The sequence below is a fragment of the Nerophis ophidion genome, linkage group LG24 (assembly GCF_033978795.1).
Source record: "Nerophis ophidion isolate RoL-2023_Sa linkage group LG24, RoL_Noph_v1.0, whole genome shotgun sequence".
Lineage (NCBI taxonomy): Eukaryota > Metazoa > Chordata > Actinopteri > Syngnathiformes > Syngnathidae > Nerophis > Nerophis ophidion.
This window is the reverse complement of record NC_084634.1, coordinates 37,535,783-37,548,955: the sequence shown is the minus strand read 5'-3', so window position 1 is coordinate 37,548,955 and position 13,173 is coordinate 37,535,783. Positions and strand designations below refer to the sequence as shown.

The 13,173-nt window shown below is 45.4% G+C and overlaps 1 protein-coding gene across 1 annotated transcript in view; it reads right to left on the bottom strand.

Moving 5' to 3' along the window:
* LOC133542306 (tyrosine-protein phosphatase non-receptor type 14-like) overlaps positions 1–13,173 on the bottom strand; it is a 153,953-nt gene that overhangs the window by 37,438 nt on the left and 103,342 nt on the right. The window contains exons 5-11 of the mRNA XM_061886307.1: positions 9,585–9,652; positions 9,433–9,503; positions 8,270–8,357; positions 8,096–8,184; positions 7,918–8,005; positions 1,243–1,325; positions 1,035–1,095 (exon numbers count right to left, since the gene is read on the bottom strand). Of these exons, the coding sequence (XP_061742291.1) occupies positions 1,035–1,095; positions 1,243–1,325; positions 7,918–8,005; positions 8,096–8,184; positions 8,270–8,357; positions 9,433–9,503; positions 9,585–9,652 (548 nt within the window). The remainder of the gene's footprint in view (positions 1–1,034; positions 1,096–1,242; positions 1,326–7,917; positions 8,006–8,095; positions 8,185–8,269; positions 8,358–9,432; positions 9,504–9,584; positions 9,653–13,173) is intronic.

Genomic DNA, 13,173 nt, shown 5'->3' with positions numbered 1-13,173 from the left:
GAGGTTTTTGTTTCATGTCTCTACAACATTCCTAACGGAAGTTGCAAGCAGTGTTGCCTGTGTTTTCTTCCCAAGATCAGTTTTGTCAGTGTTTTATTCTTAGGGGGCGCTAGAGCGCAATTTTGAGTTTTGGGTTTTTAAAGAAACATTTTTTATTAGAACGCAATTTTCACCAGTCCTGATGTGTGTCGAGTTTGGTGAGTTTTGAAGCATTTTAAGGGGGTCAAATTACAGCTCAAAGAGGCAAAAATGACATTTTTTAGGAACCTTTTGTTTTGAAGGGGTTTTTGCCAACTTCCTGTTGAATTTTGCTGAAGGAGGTCAGAGAATGAAATCTAGGTCTAAGTCAGACCTACATAGAGGTTTTTGTTTCATGTCTCTACAACATTCCTAACAGAAGTTGCAAGCAGTTTTGCCTGTGTTTTCTTCCCAAGATCAGTTTTGTCAGTGTTTTATTCTTAGGGGGCGTTAGAGCGCAATTTTGAGTTTTGGGTTTTTAAAGTAATTTTTTTTATTAGAACGCAATTTTCACCAGTCCTGATGTGTGTCGAGTTTGGTGAGTTTTGAAGCATTTTAAGGGGGTCAAATTACAGCTCAAAGAGGCAAAAATGACATTTTTTTAGGAACCTTTTGTTTTGAAGGGGTTTTTGCCAACTTCCTGTTGATTTTTGCTGAAGGAGGTCAGAGAATGAAATCTAGGTCTAAGTCAGACCTACATAGAGGTTTTTGTTTCATGTCTCTACAACATTCCTAACAGAAGTTGCAAGCAATTTTGTCTGTGTTTTTTCCTAGGGGGCGCTAGAGCGCAATTTTGAGTTTGGGGTTTAGGTTTTTTGATTACATCGCAATTTTCATCAGTCCTGATGTGTGTTAAATTTGGTGAAGCATGTTAAGGGGGTCAAATTACAGCTCAAAGAGGCGGCGGTATAATAATAATAAAACCTTAGAAATACAATAGGGTCCCCTGTTCCAAAGGGACATTCGGTCCCTTAAAAAAAGCTTTTTTTGGAGGAAATCTGACAGGCTGAGCGTACCAGAGAGAGGCGGTGAGTCCAGGTGGGTCGCCTTCTGATGGGCGCCGGGGAATGAGTGGGCCTAAAGAGACAAGGAAGACTTAGACGACACTTTTATATAATTGTAAAGATGATAAATCAGATCAAAGAGGAGGCAGGTGACTCAATGTTGCACATGTGGTTTGTGACATGACCACGTGTTCGATTCCCCGGCGGCGTTTAGACTCACTCCGCACAGATCTTGTTCTGTTTGTAGAACTTGTGTCTGGCCGTGAAAAGGCGAGCGATGTACTTTGCCATTTCCATGTCCTCCTAAAAGGCAAGAACAAAGACATTGTGAAGTGAAGTGAATTATATTTATATAGCGCTTTTTCTCTAGTGACCAAACCCAATATCTAAGTTACATTCAAACCCGTGTGGGTGGCACTGGGAGCAGGTGGGTAAAGTGTCTTGCCCAAGGACACAATGGCAGTGACTAGGATGGCGGAAGCGGGAATCGAACCTGCAACCCTCAAGTTGCTGGCACGGCCACTCTACCAACCGAGCTAAACCGCCCGTGAGTGACCTTTCCCACAGCACATGCTACAAATGTTTTGCAACCTTTTTTTCAGCCCAGGCACATTTTTTTGCGTTGGAAAAAAAAAAGGCTAGAATGAAGGTTTTAGAATGGCCTGATGAACATGTGGACAATGCTGAAGAAACAAGTCCACGTCAGAAAATACACTAGTTTGGTGTGTTTGAATAATAATAATAATGAAAATAATAATAATAATAATGTAAAGTGTTATAATTATAATTATAATTATTGACTACAATTACATTTTTGCGTAGAAAAAATCCAGAGGCCCACCACCAGCAGAAATCATAAAAAAACGAAAACTCAGTTGACAGTAAACCGTCGTTGTCGCAAATGCTAGTGGTAGCGGGGCGAATATATTGTAGCATCCCGGAAGAATTAGTGCTGCAAGGGATTCTGGGTATTTGTTCTGTTGTGTTTATTCTGTGTTACGGTGCGGATGTTCTCCTGAAATGTGTTAGTCATTCTTGTTTGGTGTGGGTTCCCAGTGTGGTGCATATTTGTAGTAGTGTTAAAGTTGTTTATATGTCCACCTTCAGTGTGACCTGTATGGCTTTTGACTAAGTATGCCTCACATTCACTTGTGTGTGTGAAAGACCAGCATATTATATGTGACCGGACAGGCACGCTGGTTCTATGGAGGAAAAGCGGACGAGACGACAGGTTGTAGAGGACGCTAAAGGCAGTGTCTTTAAGGCACGCCCCATTATTGTTGTCCAGGTGGAAATTGGGAGAAATTCGAGAGAATGGTAGCCCCGGGAGATTTTCTGGAGGGGCACTGAAATCCGTGAGTCTCCTGGGAAAATCGGGAGGTTTGGCAAGTGTGTCCAGAGTAAGTCTTTGCTGTCGTCCAGCATTCTGTTATTGTTTGCTGATGAATGCTTTAAAATGCAATAAGGAAAATTATCGGTATCGGTTTGAAAAAGTAAAATTTATGACTTTTTAAAACGCCGCTGTGTACACGGACGTAGGGAGAAGTACAGAGCGCCAATAAACCTTAAAGGCACTGTCTTTGGTGCAGCCTCAACAACCTGGAGCTGAACGCCCAGAAAACAGTGGAGATGATCATAGACTTCAGGAAAGTCCCAGCCCTACCACCCCCACCAAGGACTGTTTTCACCGCTGGATTCTGGAAAGAGGTTCCGCAGCCTCCGTAGCAGAACCTCTAGGTTCTGTAATTAGCTTCTTCCCTCAGGCCATGAAACTCTTGAACGCATCATAATAATCCCCTCAATTCCCACCTAAAATCGGATTAACTCGCTGGAATATAAAGACAACAGTACTTTCCCGCTGGCTCTTCTCCCTGAACACAAACTGCTCCACCTCCAGTCACCAGTCCGTAAAGTTGCTCAAGTTTGCGGACGACACCGCTCTCATAGGGCTCATCTCGGATGGCGACGAATCCGCCTACAGGAAAGAGGTGGACCGGCTGGCGTCCTGGTGCAGCCTCAACAATCTGGAGCTGAACATCCAGAAAACAGTGGAGATGATCTTGGACTTCAGGAAAGTCCAGCCCTACCACCCCCACCAAAGACTGTTTTCACTGCTGGACTCTGGAAAGAGGTTCCGCAGGCTCTGTAGCAGAACCTCTAGGCTCTGTAACTAGCTTCTTCCCTCAGGCCATGAAATTCTTTAACGCATCATAATAATCCCCTCAATTCCCCCCCAAAAACAGATTAACTCGCTCGAATATAAAGACAACAGTACTTTCCCGCTGGCTCTTCACCCTGTACACAAACTGCTCCACCTCCAGTCACCAGTCGGTAAAGCTGCTCAAGTTTGCGGACGACACCGCTCTCATCGGGCTCATCTTGGATGGCGACGATTCCGCCTACAGGAAAGTGGTGGACCGACTGGCGTCTTGGTGCAGCCTCAACAACAATGGAATTGAACGCCCAGAAAACAGTGGAGATGATCTTGGACTTCAGGAAAGTCCCAGCCCTACCACCCTCACCAAGGACTGTTTTCACTGCTTGACTCTGGAAAGAGGTTCCGCAGCCTCCGTAGCAGAACCTCTAGGTTCTGTAATTAGCTTCTTCCCTCAGACCATGAAACTCTTGAACGCATCATAATAATCCCCTCAATTCCCACCTTATAACGGATTAACTCACTGGAATATAAAGACAACAGCACTTTCCCCCTAGCTCTTCACCCTGAACACAAACTGCTCCACCTCCAGTCACCAGTCCATAAAGCTGCTCAAGTTTGCGGACGACACCGCTCTCATCGGGCTCATCTCGGATGGCCACGAGTCCGCCTACAGGAGAGAGGTGGAGCGGCTGGCGTCCTGGTGCAGCCTCAACAACATTGAGTTGAACGCCCAGAAAACAGTGGAGATGATCTTGGACTTCAAGAAAGTCCCACCCCTACCACCCTCACCAAGGACTGTTTTCACTGCTGGACTCTGGAAAGAGGTTCCGCAGGCTCTGTAGCAGAACCTCTAGGCTCTATAACTAGCTTCTTCCCTCAGGCCATGAAATTCTTTAACGCATCATAATAATCCCCTCAATTCCCCCCCAAAAACAGATTAACTCGCTCGAATATAAAGACAACAGTACTTTCCCGCTGGCTCTTCACCCTGTACACAAACTGCTGCACCTCCAGTCACCAGTCGGTAAAGCTCCTCAAGTTTGCGGACGACACCACCCTCATCGGACTCATCTCAGATGGCCACGAGTCCGCCTACAGGAGAGAGGTGGACCGGCTGGCGTCCTGGTGCAGCCTCAACAACCTGGAGCTGAACGCCCAGAAAACAGTGGAGATGATCTTGGACTTCAGGAAAGTCACAGCCCCCCCCCCCTGAATGACATCAACCAGGATGCAAACTCCCACCCCTAAAGGACCTGTTCTCCTCCAGGACCAGGAGGCGTGTGGGTCGCCTCAACAACCTGGAGCTGAACGCCCAGAAAACAGCGGAGATGATCTTTGACTTCAGGAAAGTCACAGCCCCCCCCCCCTGAATGACATCAACCAGGACCTCAAGTGGGAGCCGACCATCGGCTCCCTCATCAAGAAGGCCCAGCAGAGGATGTACTTCCTGCGGCAGCTGAAAAAAGTGAAGGTGCGACCGAGATGCTGGTTCAGTTCTACTCAGCGATCATTGGGTCCACCATCCCCCACCTCACTCTGATTGACTCTCCCACCCCCGTCTCCATTGTGGACTCCATCCGTTTCTTGGGCACCACCATCAGCCAGGACCTCAAGTGGGATCCGACCATCGGCTCCCTCATCGAGAAGGCCCAGCTGAGGATGTACTTCCTACGGCAGCTGAAAAAAGTGAAGGTGCGACCGAGATGCTGGTTCAGTTCTACTCAGCGATCATCGAGTCCATCCTCACCTCCTCCATCACCGTGTGGTTCCCCGGCGCCACAGTCAAGCATCGACTGCCGCGTAGGGTATGTGCTGCTGAGAAAGTGATTGGATGCAAACTCCCACCCCTAAAGGACCTGTTCTCCTCCAGGACCAGGAGGCGTGTGGGTCGCCTCAACAACCTGGAGCTGAACGCCCAGAAAACAGCGGAGATGATCTTTGACTTCAGGAAAGTCAGAGCCCGACCATCCCCCACCTCACTCTGATTGACTCTCCCACCCCCGTCTCCATTGTGGACTCCATCCGTTTCTTGAACCACCATCAGCCCGGACCTCAAGTGGGAGCCGACCATCGGCTCCCTCATCAAGAAGGCCCAGCTGAGGATGTACTTCCTACGGCAGCTGAAAAAAGTGAAGGTGCGACCGAGATGCTGGTTCAGTTCTACTCAGCGATCATCGAGTCCATCCTCACCTCCTCCATCATCGTGTGGTTCCCCGGCGCCACAGTCCGGGACAAGCATCGACCGCAATGTAGGGTATGTGCTGCTGAGAATGTCATTGGCTGCAAACTCCCACCCCTAATGGACCTGTTCTCCTCCAGGACTAGGAGGCGTGTGGGTCGCCTCAACAACCTGGAGCTGAACACCCAGAAAACAGTGGAGATGATCTTGGACTTCAGGAAAGTCAGAGCCCCACCATTCCCCACCTCACCCTGATTGACTCTCCCACCCCCGTCTCCATTATGGACTCCATCCGTTTCTTGGGCACCACCATCAGCCAGGACCTCAAGTGGGATCCGACCATCGGCTCCCTCATTGAGAAGGCCCAGCAGAGGAAGTACTTGCTGCGGCAGCTGAAAAAACTGCTGGTGCAGTTCTACTCAGGCATCATCGAGATCATCCTCACCTCGTGTGGTTCACCGGCGCCGCAGTCCAGGACTGCAGCGCATGGTACGTGCTTCTGAGAAGGTGATTGGCTGCAAACTCCCACCCCTAACGGACCTGTCCTCCTCCAGGACCAGGAGGCATGTGAGTCGGATCACAGCTGACTCTTCCCACCCTGGACACAAACTATTCAATCAATCAATGTTTATTTATATAGCCCCAAATCACAAATGTCTCAAAGGACTGCACAAATCATTACAACTACAACATCCTCGGAAGAACCCACAAAAGGGCAAGGAAAACTCACACCCAGTGGGCAGGGAGTATTCACATCCAGTGGGACCCCAGTTACAATGCTGACTATGAGAAACCTTGGAGAGGACCTCAGATGTGGGCAACCCCCCCCCCTCTAGGGGACCGAAAGCAATGGATGTCGAGCGGGTCTAACATGATACTGTGAAAGTTCAATCCATAGTGGCTCCAACACAGCCGCGAGAGTTCAGTTCAAGCGGATCCAAGACAGCAGCGAGAGTCCCGTCCACAGGAAACCATCTCAAGCGGAGGCGGATCAGCAGCGTAGAGATGTCCCCAACCGATACAGGCGAGCGGTCCATCCTGGGTCCCGACGAGCGGTCCATCTTGGGTCTCGACTCTGGACAGCCAGTACTTCATCCATGGTCATCGGACCGGACCCCCTCCACAAGGGAGGAGGGGGACATAGGAGAAAGAAAAGAAGCGGCAGATCAACTGGTCTAAAAAGGAGGTCTATTTAATGGCTAGAGTATACAGATGAGTTTTAAGGTGAGACTTAAATGCTTCTACTGAGGTAGCATCTCGAACTGTTACCGGGAGGGCATTCCAGAGTACTGGAGCCCCAATAGAAAACGCTCTATAGCCTGCAGACTTTTTTTGGGCTTTAGGAATCACTAATAAGCCGGAGTCTTTTGAACGCAGATTTCTTGCCGGGACATATGGTACAATACAATCGGCAAGATAGGATGGAGCTAGACCGTGTAGTATTTTATACGTAAGTAGTAAAACCTTAAAGTCACATCTTAAGTGCACAGGAAGCCAGTGCAGGTGAGCCAGTACAGGCGTAGTGTGATCAAACTTTCTTGTTCTTGTCAAAAGTCTAGCAGCCGCATTTTGTACCAACTGTAATCTTTTAATGCTAGACATGGGGAGACCCGAAAATAATACGTTACAGTAATCGAGACGAGACGTAACAAACGCATGGATAATGATCTCGGCGTCTTTAGTGGACAAAATGTAGCGAATTTTAGCGATATTACGGAGATGAAAGAAGGCCGTTTTAGTAACGCTTTTAATGTGTGACTCAAAGGAGAGAGTTGGGTCGAAGATAATACCCAGATTTTTTACAGAGTCACCTTGTTTTATTATTTGGTTGTCAAATGTTAAAGTTGTATTATTAAATAGAGGTCGGTGTCTAGTAGGACCGATAATCAGCATTTCCGTTTTTTTGGCATTAAGTTGCAAAAAGTTAGCGGACATCCATTGTTTAATTTCATTAAGACACGCCTCCAGCTGACTACAGTCCGGCGTGTTGGTCAGCTTTAGGGGCATGTAGAGTTGGGTGTCATCAGCATAACAGTGAAAGCTAATACCGTATTTGCGTATGACGTCACCCAGCGGCAGCATGTAGATGCTGAAGAGTGCAGGGCCAAGGACCGAACCCTGGGGAACTCCACACGTTACCTTAACATAGTCCGAGGTCACACTGTTATGGGAGACGCACTGCATCCTATCAGTAAGATAAGAGTTAAACCATGACAGGGCTGAGTCTGACATACCAATTCGTGTTTTGATACGCTCTAATAAAATATTATGATCGACGGTATCGAACTATTCTCCCCTCAGGCAGGAAACTACGGTCCATCCAGGCTAACACCTCCCTCCACCTGAACAGTTTTTTCCCCCTCGGCCATCAGGCAGATGAACAATAACAAGATCCAATAGCTCAGTTACAGCTCATGTTATTCTATTCTGTGTAATATGTGTTCTATGCTGCACAATTGGGCCAAATTTGTGAACCCGTTCTCAAACAATGGCAATAAAAACTCTTCGGATTCGGATTCTGATACAGGTGTGCACACTTGCCGAGACACAACACTCACCGTGTGAAAAATGATGGTGTCATCCCTGCTCGTTATCTCCACTGTGATGGCTGACTTGTTGTGCGCTATGGTGCCGATGTCCTTCCACCTGTCGCAAACACATTTTTCCCCCCACAAATTTAGACCCGCGGTCACCACAACACATTTAAGAATCCCACAACTCTAAAGTAGGACTTGCCTGTGGAGCATGATGGACCTCCCGTTTCTGTGTTTGACAAACACCCCGATGAACGACATGCCGATGAAAATATCGTTGGTGTAGTTGTCCTGCAGATGGAGGAAGGGGTCTGAACAAAATGCTATAAGAGCGCCGGGGGGGATGTGTGGGGGTTTTTGGGGGTTTAGTATCCACCTTAGCAAGGAAGCTTTCCTGGCCAAAGCCGTCCAGTTTCTCCACCTCCTTGATGTACAAGAGCTCGGCCTCGGCTGCTTGCATTCGGCTGCAAATATGCATGACAAAAATATTTGGGAAAAAAAAAGACAGTCGAAATATGAAGGTTACTATAACAATCTACAAGGTTAATATACAGTTGTGCTCATAAGTTTACATAGCTTGGGAGAATTTATAATTTCTTGGCTATTCTTCAGAGAATATGAAAGATAACACACTCATGCTTAATGGTTGTGTGAAGCCATTTATTGGCAAACAACTGTGTTCAGTCTTTATAAATCGAAATGACAAAAGATTCGGTTAGACCGGCAAAGATTTCCGCCACAACTGCCAGGAAAATTGTTCGAGATGCAAAGAAAAATCCGCATATAACTTCAACTGAAATACAGGACACTCTGACAAATTGTGGCTGTTTCAAGATGCACAATACGGAGGCGCCTGAAGAAAAATGGGCTGCATGGTCGAGCCGCCAGAAGAAAGCCATTTCTGCGCAAATGTCACAAAGTATCCCGCATATGTCACGCCAAACAGCACAGAAACAAGCCTCAAAACGTCTGGAACAAAGTCATTTGGAGTGATGACTTTTCTTCTGGCGACTCGACCATGCAGCCCATTTTTCTTCAAGTGAATATGAATGATAACGCAAAAGTGTTATCCTTCATATTCTCTGAAGAATGGCCAATAAGTCATAAATTCTCCCAGGGTATGTAAACTTACCCCACAATTTCCCCCTCTGTCTTCCTTTTTTTCCCTCTTTCTATCCCCTCCTGCACCAAATGATAATATAAATACATTTAATAAAGTCGAAATACAAATAGGGCAACAAGAGAAGTATCCTACACTTCTCTTTTGATGCCGATACGGGCATCTACATCAACTATATGATTTGCCTGAGAAGCTGGACAGGACAAAAAATATAAAAATAAAATAAAAATAAAGTAAAAATAAAATTAAAATAAAATAAAATAAAAATAAAATAAAAATAAAAATAAAATACAAATAAAATGAAAATAAAAATAAAATAAAAATAAAATTAAAAAAAATTAAAAATAAAATATAATATAATACAAATAAAATAAAATAAAAAAATGAAAGCAAATACATAAATATGAACATTGTAGTACCAATGGCTCTTGTGCTCCTCTGCAACCTTCTGAGTCCACTCCTCCAGCACCTCATCTCCATTAGGCCAGTTCTAGGGGTTAAAAACACAACTGGAGCTCACCGCAATAAAGGAAGGTATTAAAAGTTATCAACGTGAACGAAGACTACTTACCACCGGGAAGAGCACGTACTCCCTGGGGAAGTCCTGAGACATAAACTGAGTGAAATCCCCAAAGTCAGCTGGAAAAAAACAGCAATTGATGCACGCTTAATAACCTTTTTTATGCATTTTAGCAATTCCTTAAAGGGGAACATTATCAGCAGACCTATGTAAGCGTCAATATATACCTTGATGGTGCAGAAAAAAGACCATTTTTTTTTTTTTTAAACAAATTTCCGGACTCTAAATGGGTGAATTTTGGCGAATTAAACGCCTTTCTGTTTATCGATCTTTTTGCGATGACGTCAGAACGTGACGTCTCCGAGGTAATACAGCCGCCATTTTCATTTTCAACACATTACAAACACCGGGTCTCAGCTCTGTTATTTTCCGTTTTTTGGATTATTTTTTGGAACCTTGGAGACATCATGCCTCGACGGTGTGTTGTCGGAGGGTGTAACAACACTAACAGGGAGGGATTCAAGTTGCACCACTGGCCCGGAGATGCGAAAGTGGCAAGAAATCTGCCGCCAGATCCCCATTGAATGTGCCGGAGTGTCTCCACATTTTACCGGCGATGCTAAAGCAGACATGGCACAGAGATGTATGGATAACCTGCAGATGCATTTGAAACGATAGTCAACAAAATCACAAACGTGAGTTTTGTTGATGCCAGCTAATCGATGCTAATATGCTACGCTAATTGACGCTAACATGCTATTTACCGGCGGTGCTAAAGCAGACATGGCACAGAGATGTATGGATAACCTGCAGATGCATTTGCAACTCAATCAATCAAACAATGTTTACTTATATAGCTCTAAATCACTAGTGTCTCAAAGGGCTGCACAAACCACTACGACATCCACGGTAGGCCCACATAAGGGCAAGGGAAAACTCACACCCAGTGGGACGTCGGTGACAATGATGACGATGAGAACCTTGGAGAGGAGGAAAGCAATGGATGTCGAGCGGGTCTAACATGATACTGTGAAAGTTCAATCCATAATGGATCCAACACAGTCGCGAGAGTCCGGTCCAAAGCGGATCCAACACAGCAGCGAGAGTCCCATTCACAGCTGAGCCAGCAGGAAACCATCCCAAGCGGAGGCGGATCAGCAGCGCAGAGATGTCCCCATATATATAACTATATTACGTTTCCTTCCAACCACATTTAATGCGAAAAAAACACTTACCAATCGACGGATTTAAGTTGCTCCAGTGTCACAAGATGCGAAAGTCCTGATTGTATGGTCCGCACATTTTACCGGCGATGCTAACGCAGCTATTCGGCCATGCTATAACTATGAATTCGCTCAATAGCTTCAGTTTCTTCTTCAATACTTTCATACTCCAACCATCTGTTTCAATACATGCGTAATCTGTTGAATCGCTTAAGTCGCTGAAATCCGAGTTTGAATCCGAGCTAATGTCGCTATATCTTGCTGTGGTATTCCCATTGTTTGTTTACATTGGCAGCACTGTGTGACGTCACAGGGAAATGGATAGTGGTTTCGAAGATAGCGAAAATAAGGCACTTTAAAGCTTTATTTAGGGATATTCCGAGACCGGTAAAATTTTGAAAAAAAATTCAAAAAATACAACAAGCCACTGGGAACTGATTTTTATTGTTTTTAACCCTTTTGAAATGGTGATAATGTTCCCCTTTAACAGCTATAAAAAGATGCGTAGAAAAACTTGTGTATTTTCCTTACTATGTTGCATCAGCATTTTGCAAATTACATATTATGTAGAAAACATTTCCGACAAATATAAGTCAAATATTAGATAATGTGATAAAATCGGACTGCTGATATTATCAACCGATAAATGCTTTAAAATGTAATATCGGAAATCATCGGTATCTCCCTTCTCCCACACACAACACAGGAGTTGACGACTGCAGTGTGAGAGGTTTATTGGCGACGCTTGACGACCTCATCAAACCGCCGCGAGCGCAGCATAATAACAACAAGAGTGTGTTGTTGCCGGTGCCGTAGCCGTGGCTAACAAGCCAGCTCGCTCGGTGACTGACTAACGACACCATGTCTATTTTTTGGGATTATTTTCAAATGTCTCCGACGGATAAAAAAAATCTGGCAACTTGCAATGACTGCAAAAAGTTGGTTGTGCGAGGAGGAACCAAGACAAGCAGAACCTTTAATACAAGCAGTTTGATCTCCCACCTCTTGAGATGGATGAAAAGTAAACAGCGAAAAAAAGTACTACCACACATCCATCCATCCATCCATTTTCTACCGCTTATTCCCTTTCGGGGTCGCGGGGGGCGCTGGCGCCTATCTCAGCTACAATCGGGCGGAAGGCAGGGTACACCCTGGACAAGTCTCCACCTCATTGCAGGGCCAACACAGATAGACAGACAACATTCACACTCACATTCACACACTAGGGCCAATTTAGTGTTGCCAATCAATTTATCCCCAGGTGCATGTCTTTGGAAGTGGGAGGAAGCCGGAGTACCCGGAGGGTACCCACGCATTCCCGGGGAGAACATGCAAACTCCACACAGAGAGATTCAGAGCCTGGATTTGAACCCAGGACTGCAGGAACTTCGTATTGTGAGGCAGACGCACTAACCCCTCTGCCACCGTGAAGCCGTTGCTTAAAGACTCCGCAGAGAAAAAACAAAAATACAACAAAAAACACCCCTGTCTCAACGCAGCATTTCAGAGGCGCTGGCTGACTGCTAGGCCACTTCAAGCACTCACCACTAGCTTGCAGCACATTTGTGTTACTCATACAAATACGTTAGAGCAGGGCAGATTGAAGCCAGTTTATAATTTCCTGTTATACAGTATGCCAGGCAGTCTTGCACTAAAGGAGGACTACCGTATTTCCCTGAATTGCCACCGGGTATATAGTATGCGCCAGCCAAGAATTACTGCCGGGTCAAACTCGTTTCGCAAAATAATTAGCGCATGCTTAGCATTAACGCCGGCTCAGGATTAACGCCGGGTCAAACAAGTTTCGCAAAATATTATTTTTATTTATTTTAGGATTATTTTTAGCGCATGTCTAGAATTTCCGCCGGGTCAAACTTGTTTCGCCAAATAATTAGCATATTCTTAGAATTTCCGCCGGGTCAAACTCGTCACGTCACGAGTGATACTTCACCTGTCGTCATTTTCAAAATGGAGTAGGTTGATTTCAATAATTTGAAATCGCATAAAGGGAAGAAGATTAAGAGCTATTCGGTTAAGATTTAAGGTCCAAGCTATTGAATATGCTAAAAAGAACAGTAAGCAGCTATGTTTTATTAATATACCGTAGCTGGGTGTGTCAAATATGAGTCATTAAATGACTCCCGCCTCCTGGTGGTAGAGGGCGCTAGTGATCCTTCTTGCGAGTACTTGGCTGCAGAAGAAGTGACAACAAGCAGCAAGAATGAGCAAAGATCGTTTATTTTTTCCTCTCGCTTGCACTTTTAACATGGAGGATTACATATCTGAAAAAAAACAGTGTTCTAAACTGGACTTTCAATCGAAGCATGAGGTAATAAAGGAAGATCTCCATTGAGACAGACAGACTTTTAAAACTGAAGAAAGATAAGGAAGACTTCTATAAACAAGTTATCGATGCT